Below are 22,162 nucleotides of genomic sequence, written 5' to 3'. Positions count from 1 at the left end.
ATTCGAGAATAAAGTCTATAAATACCGTTCGCAACCTTCTTGGATGCGGATCAACATCCCCCTTAGTTTAAGTTTTAAAAAAACGTTTCGGAATGGTGTTATTTTCATTTTAATACCGAATGAGGGCATGTAGGAATTTTGTTGTTACCACATTACCATTTTAGAGTGTGTTGATATTGACAATTAGACCGTACCCCAACCAAGGAGATGAGTAGGACTGGTATTGCGTACCGAAATTAGACAAGGAATGGGGGAAGGTAAAGCACGTTCGCATTTCCTTGTCAATTAAATTAAATTTTTGTCCTAAATGGTTAGATAAATAATCTAAAATTGTAAATGATCTAAAATTTAGATTATTTACAGGAAACTTTTGCGACGCTGTAATGTTAGGGGAGTATGCAGAAAATGTGGCGCATCAAAGTCGGAGAGAGAAGTCTAACAAGTGAAAACAAACAATTGACTGAGTTAATTGTTGAAATACCATGTATAGGCAGTGTTGATAACTCTGTCACATTTCACATACATACATATCTGACATATTTAACTGATATTCTCATATAATGCGCAAGTGTTGATGCGCACTCGTTTGTTTTTTTGACGTCACGTAAATAACAAAAGATACTCACTTTGATATTAATACATACTATAAAATTTGTACCTAATTAACGCCCTCGTGGGTAAACAGTGATGTTAACAAAAAAATGTTTCAAACAAAAGTTGTTTATTTTTTTGTAAGGAACATTTTTTACATTTAAACTTTTATTCTATCTCTAACGGTTTACAAGATGGGTACTACGGACCCATGACCCAATTGACCCATGTTGCTCATTTACGAACTTGACCTCACTTTTTACGTCCTAAACACGCTGTAAAAATTTCAGCTTGATATCTCTTTTCGTTTTTGAGTAATCGTGACCACAGACGGACGGACGGCCGGACGGACGGACAACCGGAAATGGATTAATTAGGTGATTTTATGAACACCTATACCAATTTTTTTTTTGTAGCATCAATATTTTTAGGCGTTACAAACTTGGGACTAAACTTATAATACTATGTATATTTCATATATACATGGTATAAAAAGGCGAAAAACGGATAAAACGTAGACAAGAGAGAATATATTTATACGCATTATTAAAAATTGACGAAATAACAAGAGAAAATTATTGATAAACAGGTGTGAGAGTAACCTGTGGCCTCCTTTATCCGACTAACAGTTCAGTACGTTCAGAAAAATGTCTAGGCCGACTTCGAAACTTAAAAACAGTTTTTGTTATAATTTATAATTTTAAATTTTTGTATGAATAATTTTTTTTATTATTGTTACAGATTAGACTATCAAATTCGAAATCAGATTGCAACAAAATATCGGACAGCGACGAAGATTCTTGTACAGAAATTCTTCAGCGCCATTCAATTAACTCATTGTTAACGGACACATCTGAAATTATGGCATACAGAGGAACAAATAGAAATATTAACAAACACGAAGGTATGTGCAATTTTACAGCTTGATTTCGAATACTACATACAATCGCTTTAAGGAAGAACACAAATAATTACAATAATTTATAATTCAGAGACAAATATTTCCATAGCAGATTGATCTGTTTATCTTTTAAAAGGCACCCTTCATTCCCCACGTTTTAAAGATAAAAAATGATCATAAGCTTTTCATCGAAATTTTTCACCTCTGCGTTTACTCTACTGTTATCTCACTCTTTTGCAAAACTGATAAATGGTTATTTCAAACTATAGATTTTTAGCGTACACCGTTTGCTTTACGGTTCTAGATCAGGGATGTCATTGGTTTGTCATCCCTGAGATGACAAACCAATGGCCCGTGCCATTGGAAAATTGTCACATTTTTCGACAGCCAAACAAATTGATCCCAAATGCGTAAAGATTTGAACAAGTTTCCTTTTGATCTTGATAGTAGCTCTACATCTTTGTGCACAAGGTCCATTAATAATAACAATATAAACCTGTAATATACAATAGACCTGTTATAAAAATATTATAAGCAACACGACTTTAAGAGTTAAGACGTAAGTCTATAAACAAACGTCTAATTATTGTAACACTATGAAGCGTAAATGAATTACATAACTACTTCTTTATATGTTATTATTTATTATTCATTCACTATCCTAACATATACACCTATACCCTGTTACGTACAGCGTGTTCTAGTTATGATCTGCTTTCTGCAGTAAACGACTGATTTCAAGATCCAACCCATAAAAACCATCCAGTGAGTCTTAAACAAAAAGTAAATTCAAAGCCATAATCCTTTTTACAGGGAAGTTTATAAGGATTATGGCTTAAGGATTATGACCTAATATTAGTTGTACTGGTAGGCCTGCGATCTGTTGATCACCGGAGATTTTAGCGTATCGTCCTTGAAGTGTAACCAGCGGAGTCCTATTAGTAATAGGCTATTACTAAGACTCTGCTGTCGAACGTAAGTAGAGCGTAAATAGAAAAGTTCTGATTTGTTTCGAAGATTTAATTCGAAAATTCTTACAAAATATCAAATATCGGAAAATAAACGTCTACTTGTGTAATGAATCGAACTGCTTGATTTTTTATCCTTAATTACACAATAATACAGTTTCCGACTAAAGGATATACCTAAAGAAGAAAAATAAAACTGGAAAGGATAAGTTACTTGAATTCATATTTGGCTCGAGCTTATAGGAAATTCAGTCCAATGAATGTCATTACAGTTATTGTGCCCATGAATTGTAACACATGAATATCATTACAGTTATTTTGAAACACTCTGTATTAGACACATAATGTTTGGTATTCTTCACTTATTCTGCATGTCTTTCCTTAATTTCCGTTATAAACAGGAAATAGTATACTACTAATATTATTAAATAACGAATGTGATATTTTTTAAGCGAATTTTCAATTATTTTAGCAATTAAGATAAATTGATTTCTTCAAGTTTCAGTTCAGATCTTCTTTGTTAGTTTATAACTTAAAAAGTAAATAATTTTACAAAAAAAAAAAAAAACAATATAATGTTCCAAAATTAACGTAAGATTTGAATATAACGCCATCTGTGCGGTAAAGTAATGTCACAATAATGCTGGCAGTAAAAAGATATATAACCATATCGTTTGAGTAAAAAGATAGGTTTTTCGAATAAAATTTTAAAAATAATGTAGCTTTGATATAGTTATTCAACTTTACGGACTATGCAAAAATAAATTAAAAAATTCAAAGATTCTAGTCTTAGTCTTACTCAAGTGGGTGAAATACGCAAACCCTTAGGGTTTCGGCATTTGACGAAAAATATATATTGTATAATGACGATAAGATGTTTGGTACAAGCCCGATGAGCGGGTGGTGGCGTACTTCATTTTTCTCAGCTTTCCGGCGAACTGAAAATGTATTTTCGAAATATTAATATCACTGAAAGCTGTACTCGAATCACCTTTATGGTCACAAACAAAAGCATAAATTTTAGTTTGAACATTAAGCAACAAGATCCATTACTAGAAATGTTCACAGAGAGAAACTCTTCTAGCTGATTTAAAAAGGATGTCTTTAATTGATTTTTGGACTGCCAGGCAGGAAAAATATCCTGAACTTCCACACAAAGCGGTGAATTTTCTTGTACCCCTCGAAACAACATTCTTATGCCTGAGTCAGAATTAAAGTTAAAATTGTCGTAAACTAGTCCTAAAATCGACGATCAATTTGCGACAAGAAACATCACCTTATTATTTATAAAATATTTGTTTTTGACACTGTATTTGTTAACTTTTATTTATATAAAAAATCAAATATTCTTCTACAGCTAAATTTTCATATTTTCATTTGGGGTACGGGGCACTGTTCTACAGGGGTACGTGGGGACATAAGTTTGAGTTCACCCTGGCGCTACAATATAAAACTATTTCGTCTAAAGTTTTTTTTGTCACTTATTCAAAAATAATATTTACATAAATAACAGATAATAATTGAAACATGATGATGACGATGCAATAACAAAAATCGGCACGTAGGAGCTGCGTTGAATACGCGACAACCTTCTTAAGAAAACTAAGAAAATAAAATGCTCATGGATTTTAAACATTTATGTATAACTAACTTTAAAAGAAGAATAGAAAATAGAAGAAATAGTCTGATGTATTTAAGAATGTAAGGGTATGATTTGGAATCGAACATCAATCCTACTATTTACCTGTCTGATTTTACAACCAATCACCCGTCGAAGAAGGTATATAAAAGAAAGTATTCATTTTTTTAAGTAAAATTTATAATCTATAAACAAAATTTCGTGCAGCACCAATAGCTCTTTTTCTTCGAGAATGGAAATTCGCTAAAAAACTAAAATAATGATTTAAAATTGCAACAACACTGATTGTTGTGTTAGAGTGTAGATGACCCAATAAAAGCAATTTGTTGGTCTGAATAATGCATGTTTGATGCATATACAAAAGCCTATAAAACGCAAATTATAATGCCTAGAAAAAGAAGGAATATATGTAGGCCTTTTATATACATACATAATAATATAAACATGTATATAATAATATTCATATATTTATTATATCGTTCGTATAGGCAAGAACATTTACAACAATATAGTGGCAACGATACAACAACAACAACGTACGTATTATGGTGCCAAATGTTTCGTAGATAGTGTATTTAGTTTTTGGTGTGGTTGTATTATAGATAATAACCTCTTTTCTCCCACTCCAATACATATACAATTGCGTTGTTATTCACATTTTACAGGATTACAGGATGACTCATTAGGATACAAAATTCCTAGAATTAAATAGACAGAATGATGTATACAAATACAGAGTGTTTCAAAAACCGATAACAATCTTGATTACTTTTTTTAGATAACTATATCTAACAATAATTTCAAGAGAGAGCTGGTAACATTTCGAAAGTTTATTTTCAGACCTCTAAATTAGGGATATTTCTTTCCTTGTTGAACTTTGAACTTAGAGACGAAACATCTGAGAGTGGTTGTTAGTTAATGTGGGATTCACGCTAGTAATGCAACCGAATTTCTTACGGGCAAACTAAAATTACTTTCTTTATAAAAATAATTAATATTCACATTACAGTCACACTAAAATTATTTTTTAAAAACCAGCAATTTATAAAGTTTCTTCGGGAATGCGAACTTGTAAACGCTCTCATTAATCAGCTTTTTCGCTATGTTGGCATCTTGTTATGTGTCCGATTACACCACAAAATTAATTTTTATATTTCTTCTGAAATTTTTTATGATGTTTTCAAGAATCCAAACAAATTCAGTATTTTTTTGTCTATTTGCGACTTCAAAAAGTGTAAACATTATCTTAGAACATATAATTAAATGGCAAAAAAGGAAATTTCTATTAATTGACTTACGACAAACTAGAGTTGTGAATGATATGAAATAGAATATGTTCTAGGTTTAGAAGACCCAAATACCAATTCATTTGACTATTTAAGCAGTAATTTTCGAGACACCGCAAAAAATTTCTCCAAAATATTCTCTAGGATAACTGGCGATTCTATAGAATATTGTCGAATGAACTTGTTTTTTTGTAATTTTATGAGGGCTTTTGTAGTTTTTGAGATACAATTTAAAATTCTATATGATTTTTTTTTATGAACCAAGGACTATTACTTGAAAACTATCTGCACGTACATGTCGCAGGTTGTAGGTAAAAAAATGAAAGCAAAACATTTTTGTCTATGAAAATATCTTCGGATATTATATTTCTCCCCAAATTAAATTATATCCATTTTACGGTTGCTTAACTTTTCAATAATATGCGTGTAAAAAAAAAAAGAAATTGTATTTCACATAAAAAATTAATAACAATTTGTCAAAGTTGGCAATAAATTCTAAAAGTTTTGTTTCGTTTATTTATCTATTGTATTGAGCTGTAGTAGTCTCACAATCAAATATTATCCGACGGATGTTGCCTTCTAATATCAAATCTCTTGAACTAATAATAATCTTTTGCAATGTAATTGCTGTCTGGTAAAATAAATTCAATGTTGGATGTTCATATTATTTTATATGTGATTTTCAACATTTTATAGAAGTAGAATGAGGAGATAGGGCTAACAATCTGTTTACGATATTATTGTGATATTAAAATCAGTACGTTACGAAATATTTAACCATATCTAGAAAAAAACTTTTCCCTCTTTGGTAACACTTTCGATAACAATAAAAATTGCGAATTTATGTCGTTGTGATAAAATGTTAAGAAAGGCGCAAACTATATAAGCGTCTCCGTCGATTCAATTCCATCAAAAAATCTCCACACTATAACAATCTATCCCGAAATAACCTCCAAAGTCCAATACCGTCTATAATAGAATTTTCATATTTTACCTTTCTGAAACCTAATTATTCGAATTTTGGATAGTTAGAAAGCAAAGTTAAAGTAAGCGGGTCCAAAAATGGAATAATATAATTTGTAAAATAAACCCAAAAAATGTAGTTATTCATTGTCAAAGTTCCAACGGGATTTATCAAGATGAATCGCCTTGGTAAATTACTCGTTTGCGAGATAAGTTTAAGTATGAAGGAGGAGTTGAAATCATCCATTTGAAAACAAATTGACTTATAGTTAATTGTTGAAATACCTTGTATAGACAGTACTGATTACGCAATTTTACGCGTTTTACGTCATGTAAGTAAAGAAAAATAGCGACTCTTACACAGGGCCGTAACGAGGGTAGGTTTTCTCTATCACATCCAAATTTTATCCAATTTTGATAAACCAAGTATGTAATCCTACTAAATTTGGGTCATATTTTTCAAATTTGTGATCAAAATTAACCTAGCTTTAATAGATTTCAAGAATGTGGAGTCCTGCTCCCGCCATTAAGCACATAAGTGATAGCTAGCGAAAAATTAACATCTCAGCTGAAAAGAATGACCCAAATTAGTGGGTTTCAAAAAATATTCCAATAAAATCGGATCAAATTTGCCTGTGTTATAAAAAAAAAAATAGAATTTTTTAACTTTATGACGTCATCAGAATCCAAAAATATTAATTTTTCTCTATCACATCCAATTCTTTTCGTTTGCGCGTTATCGTGACGACAGACAATCGGAAATGGACTCTTAAGGTGATTTTTTATACCAAAATTTAGTTCGTACCATCAATATTTTTAAGCATTACAAACTTGGGACTAAACTTAGAATACCTTGATATATTTCAAATATACATGGTATAAAAATAGTCAATAAACGAATATAACAGACATAGGCCGATATGACAGACATAGACGTCGCCTAATTCAATTATTGAAGGGGATTTCGAGGCATTATTAAGGGGATACCAAAACATCGAGGACTATTTTTATATTACTTTTGCCAGTTTTGTTAGTATTTAAAAAAAAGACAATACAAAAACTGTTTCCCAACAATTGACGAATTGTCCTGAAATGTATGGGTTGTTAACTTATACAGCAATAAAATCCAAGTAAAATTTAAAATATATTGTGTACAATACTACATGAGGCTGAAAATTCATCTCTGCCCTATTATAAATGTATTGAAGAAGACAACTACTTCCCTCTGAATATTATGAATATGCCAACAGAAATAATGACTTTCTTACCCTCTTATGTGTTGTGTTATTCATGTATTATTGTTGAGATCGTGGAGAGATGATCTGGGAAATGGAATGAGAAAATATAATTCACATACTTAAATGTGTTTTTTTTTTCATATTACGAATAGTACAAATGATTTTAATGGTCAATTTTAATTTTCTAATTTTTATAATATGTTAATAATCGAAAATTATACTGTATGTCGAGATTAAAATGTTGTTAAGTTGCTTACAAGATTAGCCGACCAAAGTGGAGTTCGAATAGTTGTGAACTTTGTGATTTAATCGTATTAAACTAAATATAATTTAAAAACTATACTAGGTACTAAAAGTCAAGGGTTCGAGAAATCACCCTTCGTATAGGATTTTGACTCTGACCGATTGAACCTAATTTCTGTATTTTCTGGGGTCTGAGTTTCACGAACCTTTTTGAAAAAGAATAAAGCAATTTTTATATCGAAATTTCATAAAACTGTTATGGACTCACAAAATATAAATATTGGATTCATTTGACCGTGGTTATTCGAATTGTTTCTAAAATGATGCCAAAGCTCTGTGTGAAGCGCTCACGTTTTATATCTTTTCTCAGCAATATCTCGAGAACTACTCGTCATCAAAAGAACCAAATTTTTTGTGTTATTATGTTGAATTTTCCTTTAGTAAGGGTCAATAAATAAACCCACTATTCGAAGCTACTAAGCTTGGATAAAAGGGAAACTAAAGTTTTGACCTAATTTGCGCCCTTTTTTCATAAAGAACATTTTTTACATTACGATTTTCAAGATGGGTCCTACGGACGTATAACCCAACTGACATATCTTGCTCGTTTACAAAGCCTCATTTACGACCGGAAAACACACAAAAATATCAGCTTGATATCTTTTCGTTTTTGGATCATCGTGTTCACGGCCGGGAAACGGACCGACAAACAAAAATGGAGTAATAAGCTGATTTTATGAAAACCTAGATACAAATTTTGCTACAATTTTCGATGACACCAGATTGAACCTAGTTCTTCTGGTTGTATTAATAGTCAATTTGGATTTCTTAAAGGTAAGAGATAAAACAACACTTTAGAAAGTTGATCCTCATAATAAAACTAAAATTTTTTAGTTAAAACTTTTTTTCGAAAATCGTTAGCTTTCCGAAAGATATGTCGTTACTGCATTTAATCGAAAGAAAGCACGCTAGCTACAGAAAAATGATGTAGCCAAAAGTTCTCAATGGCAATAGAGTACATTCGCCTGTGTCCTTTAATGAATGACTTGACTTTGAAATGAAATTCGATTTGACTTTGATCTTCAAATGATCTTGAAAATTAACTTGGGAAAATTAACACATTTCCTCTCAAAGCTAACAATTTTCGAGAAAATATTTTAAATCAAAAATGTTTTTTTACGAGGAGCAATTTTCTAATTTAAAGTCTTATTCTATATCTTACCTTTTAGGATCTAAATTTACTATTAAAGGGACCCGAAGAACTAGATTCTGCCTGACGTCATCAAATTCTGAAACTTTTGTTTATTTTTTGATTTTTTAACTACAAAACAAGCTTATAGCCATAATAAATTTAAACGGCCCATCCTGTATTTCATATATACGGGGTATAATAACTACCTTCCGAATAAAGAAGATACATTTTTTCCGTATATATTAAGTTTAAATTACGAGCGAAAAGAATTGTTTTTAAGGACACAGACAGGAATAATCAGTCGAAGAAAAAGAAGAAGCATACAAGTATGAAAATATGAAAAGCCGCCAACACAACAAGTCGTTGATGGAGGAAGGGAAACCTTCTAAATGACATAACCTACCATACACCAAACGTAGTCAGTCAGTCAGTCAACTAGACAAATAAACTGCTGTTCTTGCTCCATGCTCTTTTGACTTCTTTTACACTCATTCATAACGGGAAAATATAGTCAGTCACCACCGCAAAATGCATATATGCTATTAAAATATTTTAGGGGGAGGCAATCGAAATCTTATATCACCACTCTTCTATTCGGGGAGAAGCCAACAACAAACATCACAACGGGTTTTTATATTTGGTTTATGATTCTGCATTGCAGAAAATTAAACAAGCAAAAGGCAATGCAAGCGGTTCATCTTTAAATACATGCTGATGCCACGCGGTTACTCAAACCATTCAATGTTTCTCATTTTCTTCAGATTTTTCTTGTTTTGTTGTGACAAAAAGAACGAATAAATAGCTACAAAACAAAAGAAGAAAAATTGTAATAATTTATTGTTATTATTATACATATTTTGTAATAATATTTTGAATCTTTATTTTTCTGTTGTTTGAATTATTATAACTCCACTCTATATTGTAAAAATATACACTGAGAAGTGTACAAAATAGGACAAGGGTAGCGTTCAAAATGATGTTGTAGAATTCCCTGATTACGGGAAAAATTGCGATGATCATTACGACAGTATCGAGTACGGTATGGTATGGAGGTTAGCGGGCCATGCTCGAGCATCGCACCTCGAAGCAATGGTTCAGAGCACCTAGCCAAATAGACCCTTGTACTCTATCCCCGCTACGCTTTTCAGTGGCTATTATAACCAACTGATGTACTGAAACCCAGGATTTGCAGTATCGAGTATAACTGCTGTTAAAATAACAATTATTTCTATTAAATTATAAAATATGTGACGTCATACCAAGGAGGGCTTCAAAAATGTGACCAAAGGGGAGGGGGGGTTTAAAAAATCGTAAAATTTGTGACATAATTTATAGATGGCCCAGTAATAGGGATGGTAACAACTTATTTGTTTAATTTCAAAAGAAGGCGATGAAGATAAGAAATTGCTTCTCGTACAGGAGCTTTTGAAAATCTTTAGAAATATGCAAAATATAAACGTTTAAGGCTGTTTATAATTATTTTTTTAAAAATCCTCTTAAATACCCATTAGCAGAAAAAACAAATCTATAAAGAAAAGCGGTTTTTCAATTTTTCTTTCACCATTTTAATGGAAGGGTATTTTTACCTGCACTGGAACTATAGAAATTTTTCTTTTTCCACTGTACTTGGGTTTGAAAATTGGGAAATTAAACAGAATTTGGGAAATTAAAAAGTACATAGGGAAGCTAAAATATGAAAACTTATCCAAATTTCAAATCGATAGAGTAAAGGATAAAATCGCTGTGTTCGAAATTCAATTGAAATTTTAACCATTCTTATCTGGAGAACGGCTTTTCTTTATAAATGTGTTTTTCCACCAATGAACATTTAAGAGGATTCTTAAAAAAATTTCGCCGCAATCAAAGAATGTTTCAAATTTGTACATAACAGCCTTAAAATTCAAATTAATCAAAAATGGGGATATACTAAAATGACGGCATTTGTATGAATCGCCATAGAGACTTCACATAAAACTCCGTTTTGTAAGAAAGAGTTTGAGTTTTGCTTATATTTGTACAGAATTCTGTTTCATGAACTTTGAAAATTATTATAATAAATTGAAACTAGTTTTGGGAGGTTGTTGCATCCCGTCAAATTTTACCACAGTTTAAAACAGCTGAAATTTGACAAAAATCTTGCAAAAAACTTTAATAAGCGGTTAATAAACTTTTAAATGGAAAACTTTCGAACATTTGTGATAGTTTCATTTTTCCTGTCTGTAAGTGTAATTTTGATTTGATTTTTTTTCTTTCTTTCTTGCTTCTTTTTTAGAAATACTCGACAATTTTATTTCGTTTTATTTATGTATTTTTATTATTTTCCATTATTTATTTTTTGTATTTGATTATAATAAATATTTTAAAATGAGTTAATACTCATTTTAATAGTCGAATTGATCTTTAAATTCATTATAAATAGATGATTTTTAAGTCGTAATACTTCGAGTATTTTGCTATTTTCAGCAGATTTAAAAGAGTCCATAGTGTATTGTATACGTCCGTGTATTAAAATATAGGTATTTGCAAGGGTTTTTATTTTACTGGACTGTGTTCGCTAAAAACATTTTTTGGCACGCCAATGTTAGTTAGGCTCTCTTGATCATTATTGATTGTTAAACAAAAAGTAGCTTCAATTGTAGGTATCCATAGAAACCCTAGTTGGTCTATCATAAAAATGTTTGCAAATTCCATTGGCTTACAACACACGTACAAATGAATGGAAGTTTTTAACAGTTTTTCGAAACGATTTTTCAACCCTTTCGATATAATTTTCAAACTTTGCGATATGTTTGTATGTACTTTCTTTTCTCATAAATAGCAGGCTAAAAAATCTCCGAACTCGATTTACATAATTTCGACAGTCGATCAAATAGACAAAAAAAGAGTTATCGAAATTTCGTTCCATTATGGGCTCCATCTCACTTTTGGCAATGGAAAATGCGAGTCGAAATTGGTTTGGGGATAACATTTTAGAAATATCATCTTTTTGAATGGGAGGTTGTCGTAAAAACAACATAAATTTTATACCTAGAAACGCTCTGTAAAGAATTATAATCTAATAATATAGGTGGACATTAGAGATTTTCTAGTTTTTCGATGGTTGAAACCGATCGGTTCCAGATCGTTATAGACAATTATGAACAAACACCGAAGAAGTTTTGCTTCCTACATGTTTCAAAATTATTAATTTATAATCAATTTACGTTTAAAAACGCTTCTAATATAATTTCAGAAAAATATTTGCATTATGTAAAATTAATTTTTAAATTATGGACATTTAGAACAGCAGTCTATTTTTTTCAAAATGTTAGTTGTTTTTTATTTTTTTAACAACTTGAGAAATTAAAAATTACTAATTGCTTTCCATAATAAGTTACATTACAAGCTCTTATTTTTTGAGATGGAAAAGTAGTGTCTAGTCCTATGTGCACTGTGACATTTTATGTACCAGACTGTAACTCAACAAACAACTTACATTCATATGTGAAATATATTTCCAGCCAGACCTGTCTTTGAATTTCGTGAATTGTCTCTAAAAGAAAATTTAACGATTTAACCTGAAAGAAAATCTGTTATAAAGCCCTCAGATTGTCATTTTTATAGAAAAAAAAAATCCCTACTAATCTATTAAATTCAATATCTAAATTATATTTGCTGACTTATTTATTAAAATAAAAATATTTCAAGTTTCAGCAAGAAAATATAAATAAGCCTATCCAATATTGTACATAATAATCCCCCACTTAAAGTTTTGATTGTTTTTTTCAGTTAATAATTTGTAAAGAAGAACTAAAAAAATGTTATTTATTAAAATCACAACGTCTTTTGAAATACATCAAATTTCAACAATTAATTTTATTTAGAGAATTATATTATTTTGATTTCTATTTTTTTTTTTTAGTTTTAAAATTTTCGTATCATGATTATGTAATCATTTATTATTTTTTGATAATTTCCTAGAAATACTGAACAAACAACACAAATAATGTATTATGATGCGTTCAAATTCAAGTTAGTTAACTAAGTAGGCATTGATTTTGATCAAATTTTTCTTGATCACGTGTTATTTATTTAGATTGCTGGGAAATATAAAACAATTGACATTATTAGTATTCTTAATGATTTGAGAAACATCTTCTTAGCATTTTAACTTCGTTCTTCTTGGATTATTTTTTAATAAATGTAAATTATTCTTCAAAAAGAAATCAATAAATTATTAATTTTAATTAATTCGTTCTATATTCTTTTTTTTGCAGATTCTATGATGTCAATATCAGAATTATTGGGACTCAATGCTCCAAGAGGGACTCTTCTTGGGAATTCATCGTATCCGTTCAGTTCATCACCAGTACAAGAATTACTTTCACCTCCTGTATCTAATTATCAGGTAACTTTTCCATTTTTAAATTAATCTTTCAAATTTATCTTCATTTTTCTCATTTGCATCAGATTTTTAATTTGATATAAATTTTCTGATCGAACCTCATTTTTTCGTGAATTTTCCAATGTACCTTCTTAAGTATTATAATAATTTTTTTTCCTCTTCGATTAAATGATGGGAACTTTCCAGCTAGTAAACTTGGATCGATCCAGCTGGTAAATTTTGATTACTTCGGGGTGTAGTATCACGTTGGCGTCGTTTAGTTAATTTTTTCAGAATTCATCCCATTATAATTCATCCCAACGAAAGGATTAAGGGGGTGGGGGTGCGGTATTGATAATAAAGTTTTTTTTTTCTAACGTGTATTTCTTAAACGATGACATTGCATTTTTTGGAGGAAGCGATTAATGCGCTACGTTTGACTTTTAGCAATAATTAAGATATTTTGGTAGTTAATTCTTCAATAAATTAACTTGAACTTCGGTAGTTGAAGCCGTTGCTTAAAATTCATTGGCCCAGGTCAATTGTTAATGATAAAGGTCAATTTTTAATAGTACAGCGTTTTATATTTATTGACCCAGGTTTTACATAAGTGATTTCAAAAGAATCATAGGTTGCTATTATTGCTCTAATAGTTATTTATAACCGGGTGTTTTTGAATAAATGGACATTATTCAAGGGGATGGTAAGGAATGCCAAAATAAGCATTTTGTTATGAGAAACACGTGTCCTGATACAAATCTCTTTGGAGCTAATATGCCCATCTTTTTGAGTTTATATCGAATCTATTGGATTTTTCAATATAAGTATCGAACTAAAAATGTTCGTATTATTATAAGAAGCATGCATGATTGTTATTTAAAGTCTAAAGCCCTCGTAAGTTTTTTAGAGACACAGCAAAATCTTCGAAAAATGCTAGAGACAGAGCAAAACTTTCTCATAAAAATAACAAAAACTTTCGTTGTATGAAATTTATTCGACAACCTATTTAATGCATTATAAACATGAAATCTAGCGATTTATTTCTTTCAATCTGAACTTAGATGGGAGCTAAGTGTCCGGACACATGTTCTACCGAATTGCTTAACACAACGCGATTCAAACTTAACAACTGCCTCTTCCAGTTATTTTGAAATGACTTAAAAATATTACGTCTAATGCAAGTTTTTATTTCGTCACGGTTTTTATTAAAAAATTTAAACTTGTCCCTAATTTTCGTAAAAGAAAAAGCTGTTAGACTCAACCTTTTCATCAGCTTCTTCCAGTTATTCTAAAATGACTTTCAAATACTAATAAAGTCGGTTAAAACTTTTTGAAGGCTGGCAATTTAATGGCCATTACAGTTTGATTTCTTTTATTTTAACTGCCCGTTTAGTAGAAAACCGGCATAACACAAGCATTTTGTCACGGTTTTTATTACCTACGCTGTAAAGAATTTTTATGGTGCACTCTTTAAACTTGCCCAAATTTCTTGACACGTATTCAACAAAAAGATACGATAAAATAATAAATAATGAATCGAGCCTATATAATAAATTTTTTATTATAATATTCATCAATGCAATTCTATTTCCGAAAAAAATTTGGCAGAATAATTGCAATTAAAATATTAGAATAAATATTCGAATGTAAATTTCAATTGAATACAATAGAGGAAGGATATTTAAACTCAAATTAGCTAGTCCATGTCGTACAACATATTGTTATTGTGAAGTGAGTAAATAGTTTATTTTTGGCTATTCTCGATGGAGAGATAAAATGAATTAGGAAAATTGCCAAGTGATACTACAACTACTGGATGGGTGTATGTTGTTGGGGGTTGTAGGCAGATTGAATTTGACACGACAACTTTTGAACTTGTTCATCATATTTTCTTTAGTTTATTATAGTTATGCTATTGCCATGAATCGCTCCATTGATTATTAATTATTACTATTGGCAAAGGAAAATAGTTTTTCAGTCAATAAATCATGTTAATGTTCATTATCAGGCAATTTTATAACTTTTAATTATTTCGAATATTCTAAGTTCGTCATTGTATTTAAATAATTGAGAATGGATTTTATTCGATAGGTTAAAAAATTTGTTGTCAATAGGTTTCAAATTAGATCAATTCGAAGGCTAAACACAGGCATTACAAATTGCTAGGCGGGCGGACTTGGAATCTGACTATTTGGGCTCGAAAATTTATCATTCGTCTAAACTTTGTTCTTATGAAGGGTTTAGAATTTCGATATTTCACAAAGAACATTGAAATATATCGAATGAACTATATTTTAGATCAAAATACTGATTGTATTCAATCGAATCAAAACTATTAATGCAAAAAAATATTCTTTTTGACTTGAAAAATCGACAAAATCCGGCCATTTATTTTGGGAACAATGTATGTCTATCCAAAAACATAAAAACCGTTAACAATCTAGAAAATACATCTGAAAACAAGTTACCAAAAATGCTAAATTCGATATAACGCTTTTGTTTAAACCTCTCCCCATATATTGGTGGCGAGAATTTTATGATCACTTTTATCGATTTTATGATCGATATCTTCCGATTCCAGTTTTATATACTAATTTTAAGACTATAACACTTTTTTTTTGTAGTATGACGAGCCAAATTATGGCACACCAACAGGATTGAATGTTGATTTGAATCGTATGATACAACGAAGTTTGGATAATTCATTTTGTAGCTCTACTCCACCATCGCCGCAATTCTTTCCAAATCGAACATTCCGTAACTCTTCATACAGGTAACATTTAAACTAAATTTTGGCTTGCATTCAATTTTTTTATACAAAATTTTAAAATTGATTAGTGAATGTAGTAGTGGTGGAAGTCCTACTAGCTTAGGATTCGAACAACATGCCGCATTATTATTGGGTGCAGGTTCACGTTCAAATTCTCCAGCTGATTCTGACATGTCTGGAGTTTCCAGTATCGATGGAAGTCTAAAAGATCTTATGGTTAGTTACGATCTTCTGATTATTTATTTATTTATTTATTTTTTTTTGCTGGAGTTAAGAAATGGGTGATTATCCGATTGGCAGTAAAATTTCACAGAAACTTTAGTTCTATTAATACTTATCGAGATGATCGAAAATGTACTTAACGAAATTTAAAACGAATCGAAGCGGAATGGCTATCGTTTTCGAAACTCCAGCAATGCATAACGGTCCCGTAATGATATATACTACTTAGCACAAAATACTTGGTAGAACAGTTTTTTTCAATATAGATTTTTCGAATATTTTTTGAGATATTTTAAAATATCACAACCAAGCCCTGTGTCGCAATTGGCAAATCGAATCTAAGAACTTATCTATCTATAATATTTTGTTATCTACCTCGCGATTGTCCGATTGCGGTCGTTACAGGACTCTCTTTAAAGTGTATTAAAAATCGAATTTTGCTTTTAACTAAAATTTATAAATTTTTAGACAAATCTCACATTAAACCAAGTTATTAATGGGAATAATGATTATTTACCAACTACGGAATTGGAAATGGCAAATTTGCAAAATTTACAAGCTCTTAATGCTTTAAAATTTTTACAACAACCTCCTGGTTCAATGTTAAACTCTCTGCTACATTATCCTAATTCAACTGGCTCGAACTTGTCCTGTTCTCCTGTGGCTTCCTCATTAAATTCGTCAATTGGATCGTTATTACCGAGTACTCCAACATCGCAATTAGAAAGTGCATCTCTGGATCGAGCGGCACGTATTCATCGAAGCTCAGCTTGTAAGTATTAACCTAGTTATAAATTTTCATTTTTGAGTGATCGAATACTGTGTAATGTGTCAAATAGATCCGGGGTTCTAATAGTTGTTAAGATTAACAATTTGCATAGAACATGAAGGGTCAGCTTAAGCTTGTAGATGGTGCAGTCAATACAGAGTGTTTGTAATAGTTGGATAAAACTCATTAACATAGGAAAAGGGCTTAACTCTGCTCTAGATGCCGCTGTATTAATGAATTCCTTCATAAAACGATTCTAGTCTTATTCAAGAATGTTCATTCACATCCACTTCTAAAAATATTAATTTACTACATTTCATGTAGAACAAATTGTCAACTTTGAATTCGTTCCAAATTCTAGGCGAAGTGTTCGTTTCAAATTCTAGGCAACTCATATACCTTGTCAAAATCTTTTAGTTTTGTATAAGTGAAAAATGGATAAAAAAATCTAATAGTTGTATCTTGAAGTAAACGAGAATATAATAGTAGGCTAAAACAGAACCATCTCAACAATTCATGTGAATGGCGTCGAGGTAGAGGTGATATGCTTTATTTGGGTTATAAATACTAGTCTCATTAAAAAATAGTTTCCAAATAGAAATAAAATAAAGGCACCGGAATTACAATCACATAACTTTACCTCTAAATTCGCCTTTTCTGAAATTTGGACACAATAATTCTTATAGTATTCGATGACGTCAAACGAATTGGGCAATATTTACATAATCTTCTTTTTTAGCAATGTTTGATGCTACATGTACTTGGAGTGGTGTTTTACCCCCACGCTCGCAGAAAATCACCGGATACTCTTCAAAGGTAAATTCATCGGATTACCAATTTATAGGCAATGCATAACTGTCTCAATTCTTTTTATAGGTATTTCTGGGTGGTGTTCCGTGGGATATAACCGAACAATCATTGATTCAAACATTTAAACAATTCGGTAATATACGTGTTGAATGGCCTGGTAAAGATAAACAAGCAAGTCAACCAAAAGGATACGTTTATATTATCTTTGAATCTGAAAAACATATTAAAGCATTATTACAAGCTTGTACTCATGATTACAATAATGGATGGTACTTCAAAATTTCATCGAAACGCATGAAAGCAAAAGAAGTACAAGTGATTCCATGGTTTTTGAATGATTCGAACTACGTGAAATCTAGTTCACAAAAATTAGACCCAACAAAAACTGTATTTGTTGGTGCTTTACATGGCATGCTAAATGCTGAAGGATTGGCTAAAATTATGAACGATTTGTTTGATGGTGTTGTTTATGCTGGTAAAACTTTCAAAACTATTCATACATATTTCTAGGATTTGTATATATTTTGACAACGCATTTTATTGTCCATGCACCCAACTGATAGTTTAGGAAATAAAACATTTGAGATCGGAATATAACTTCGATTTTTACGAGACCAGGCGCAAACTGCATGAGGGCTTAGAAAAGTCAGATTGGATAAAAAAGTGGTAGTTAAATTAACGCATATGAGCGCGTTTACAAGTAATATTCAATTATGCTGAAAAATCATGAAACAACTTTTATAGTTTTCATACGAACAATTTGCATCCGGTCCCGTAAAAATTGGAGTTTTACTTTACGACTTTTTTATGCTTTTTCGGTTTTATTACCTTGATTATGAGATGATTGTTGTCCTACAAATTATAATTTCCTCATCTATCGTATTTTTATATTGTTTAAAAACGCTATTCAACAATTTTTCTTTCGACGAAAAGATTGCTTGCTGGTCGCGGTTTTGACAGCAGCTTCTCAAACTGTCCTTGTTATTGAGTTAAATAACTTTTAAACTGAAAAATTATATAATTACTCCGGAAATGTTTGTATTGGTTCTCATAAACACACAGGAATTAGAATATCAACACAGTTTTTTTTATCAAACAGATGAAATTAATCTTAAATTGCAAGTTGCGCTTGATAAAAAATTCCAGTATTTTTACGTGTCGTTTAGAATCATGTACCTAGATTTTTCTTCACCTGATGATCAAGTCGTTTCTAGTAAGCAACAACCATGAAAATAGCTTTTAGAACCATAGAAACAAATATGATATTCCAAATGTTTCTAGAAATAATACAGAAGGTGGTATAAGATCGACTTTCACCCATCTGATAACCAGACTTGTCTGTTAATATTGTATGAACAACTACACCGATCTGTTAACTAATCGAAATTGGTATCGGAAAAAAATTTCATTTAATTACGAAAATAATGGTATAGACTTGCCAAAAAAACCGTTCAAACCCATAGAATCAATAAAATTTCATAAAAAATATATCTCATCTAGTTATCAGATGGGTGAAGCTCCACCTCAAAATAAAAATATACATTGATTGATTAAATGGTTTCAAAACGATACCCGAATTTCTATACACATTTCTGAGATAATAGATTCATCGTATATTGAATTGGGCATGTTTCATTTGCACACATTTAAAAAAAAAAAAAAAAAAAAAAAAAAACTTAAAAATTAAAAATTAGTTAATGAAAAAGTACAGCTAATGATTATTTTATTTAAAATTTTAGGAATTGATACTGACAAATACAAATATCCTATTGGATCCGGTCGAGTTACTTTTAACAATCCACGCTCCTATATGAAAGCCGTGTCTGCAGCATTTATTGAAATAAAAACTATTAAATTTTCAAAAAAGGTTTGTAAAATTTTTAATATTTTATTGGAAAAGAATCAACTAGGGATATATAATATTATAAATGAACAAACTCTGTAATTTATAGGTACAAGTGGATCCGTATTTAGAAGATTCTTTGTGTTCAGCTTGTTGCGTGCAACAAGGACCATATTTTTGTCGGGAAATGTATTGTTTCCGCTATTTTTGTCGTTCATGTTGGCAATGGCAACATTCACAAGATTTACACATGCGTAATCATAAACCATTAACGCGTAATTCAAAGAATGCAAATGTAATGCATAACAATAACAACAATGGAACCGGACCAAAACCGCTCCCATCAAGCAGTTCTCCTCATCCTTCGAACTCTATTAACAACAATTAAGGGAAAATTTCCTTTATAACAAAATTGGTAACTATTTTAAATTACCAGAAAATTGATGTACCAGTTTTTTTACCGTAGACTCGGTATTTATTTAAAACTTACGTCAATTCAAAGAAAAAAGACTTAGCACTTGTTTAATTTTAGAAGTGCAATTTAAGCTTAATGAAATTTAAGCTTCACTAAATGATCTACATTAATTATTTTTATATTGATGAATTTCCCAATATTCACCCCCCGTACCCTTACCATGATACTAATTAAAAATATCTATTTATATTAATTTAAAATCAAAGTTCCTAAGTTAATAGTTAAATTTAAAATAGTATTGATACCGTTTAAATTTATTTTTCTTTTAAATTACAAAAAAAAAAAAAAAAATCATTCCGAAAGAAGATTCGATTACCGAAAATTCTTTCCAATTTCCAATATTTTATATATTTTCCACATAATTATTTATTTTATCTTAATTTCATTTTCTTTTAATGCGTTCTAATTAATTTTTGGCTATTTATTTTCTCAACACCCTAATTTTCTAGTATGAAAATTTGGCAAAATTTGTGTTTTAAACTTTAATTCTCACGTGTGCGTGCGTGCGTGACATCACAACAAAGGGAGGATATTCATTTTAAATACAACAAATAATGTTTACATTTTTTATGTATCAAAATTTTAACTTAATTGCTTCTAATTACTTTGACAAACAAAATTTAAACCCCATTTTATGTTTGAGTTTATCCTCCACGAAAAAAAGCAAGTGTGGAAAATATCGTTTATTTTACACTCAAGTTCGCTTAATTTCTTTTTTTCTTTTTAGTTTTAATTATTTTTCTTTTTAGGAAAAAAAATTATTTTACTTATTAGTTAATCGTTACTATCAAGTACACTCGTCGAAATAAATCTTTGATAGCTTCAAGCGTATATTAATTATTAAATTTAAAAATGGCTCCGTTTTTAAAAAATAAGTTTAAAGTTATTTGAGAAAATCGAAGTTTAAGATTATCGGATTCTCTGAAAAAATTGTTTCTTGAATGATTGAGTACAAATGGCTCTTGAGTCCTATCAAAAGGTTAATTATGTACAAGACGTTCTAAAGAATGTATACATAGCACACTGTAGTTATCAAATCAACCTTTTATCTTGTCATGCATCTGTATCACATGTTTCTGTTAAACAGATCCGTTAAAAAAGTGCAATGACATGAAACGCAAAGGACTGCCTAATCTATCGATTCTTTTCGACAAACCTACCTCTTACAATATGGTAATAAAAATATGTGGGGCTTCTCATTTTAAGTAAAAAAAGTTAATTAGAATCCAGAATCCAGTAACTTCGATATTTTAGTAGAATTTTAGGATAAATTTTCGTTGTTGACAGCAAATCAATCTTGTTGTTTTAATTTGTCAGCTAGTTAAACATAAAAGCATCTAAAAGAGAGTTATTTCTCCGTGCAGGCGCTATTACAAATATTTGGTAGCAGCACCGTTTAATCGGAGTCTTAGAGGAACTAACTCATACATAAAAATCGAATATACCTTATACAGTTGCTGTTCCTTTTGAATTTCCGGTAAACTCAAATTTATTTTCTCATTAAAATACATCGACTGTACGAAAAATGCTTTAAAGTTAAAACAAGTGGCGCAACAATTACAAAATTTTGTTAAATCCTAAACATTTGAACTTAAGAGGGTGTACTTGAAATAATTCATTAGCTAATAAAAAATTTAATTTATTTTTTTGAATTTGTATTCACGGTTTTGTTTAATGTGATGATACTAAGTTTACTCTTAAGGATACATTTAGTTTTTAGGCTATTTTGTTTTATTATAAAGCATTTATTTTAAGCAATTAAATTTTGTTCTTAATATTCAAACATTCAAATAATTATATCGAGTACATGGATTTAAGTGTCAGTTCGCCAATATTGAGATTATCAATCCATGTATTATTCGCTTTAATTGTAGAAATACATGGATGGG

The 22,162-nt window shown here is 30.3% G+C and overlaps 1 protein-coding gene across 3 annotated transcripts in view; it reads left to right on the top strand.

The window, feature by feature from the left end:
• The window catches only part of LOC123304951 (cytoplasmic polyadenylation element-binding protein 1), a 42,538-nt gene extending 22,121 nt beyond the window's left edge, over positions 1–20,417 (top strand). Inside the window, exons 2-10 of one of the 3 annotated variants that reach the window (XM_044886512.1) lie at positions 1,333–1,495; positions 13,278–13,408; positions 16,009–16,157; positions 16,232–16,370; positions 16,845–17,148; positions 17,885–17,961; positions 18,022–18,430; positions 19,695–19,822; positions 19,908–20,417. In XM_044886512.1, the coding sequence (XP_044742447.1) occupies positions 1,333–1,495; positions 13,278–13,408; positions 16,009–16,157; positions 16,232–16,370; positions 16,845–17,148; positions 17,885–17,961; positions 18,022–18,430; positions 19,695–19,822; positions 19,908–20,186 (1,779 nt within the window). In that variant the 3' untranslated portion in view covers positions 20,187–20,417. Of the gene's footprint in view, positions 1–1,332; positions 1,496–13,045; positions 13,204–13,277; positions 13,409–16,008; positions 16,158–16,222; positions 16,371–16,844; positions 17,149–17,884; positions 17,962–18,021; positions 18,431–19,694; positions 19,823–19,907 lie in introns of those variants that run through there. The other 2 variants (XM_044886511.1, XM_044886513.1) reach the window with 2 other exon arrangements.
• The last annotated feature ends 1,745 nt before the right edge of the window (positions 20,418–22,162 follow it).

The sequence above is a fragment of the Chrysoperla carnea genome, chromosome 1, assembly GCF_905475395.1.
Source record: "Chrysoperla carnea chromosome 1, inChrCarn1.1, whole genome shotgun sequence".
NCBI lineage: Eukaryota > Metazoa > Arthropoda > Insecta > Neuroptera > Chrysopidae > Chrysoperla > Chrysoperla carnea.
This window is presented reverse-complemented; position numbering and strand designations above follow the sequence as displayed.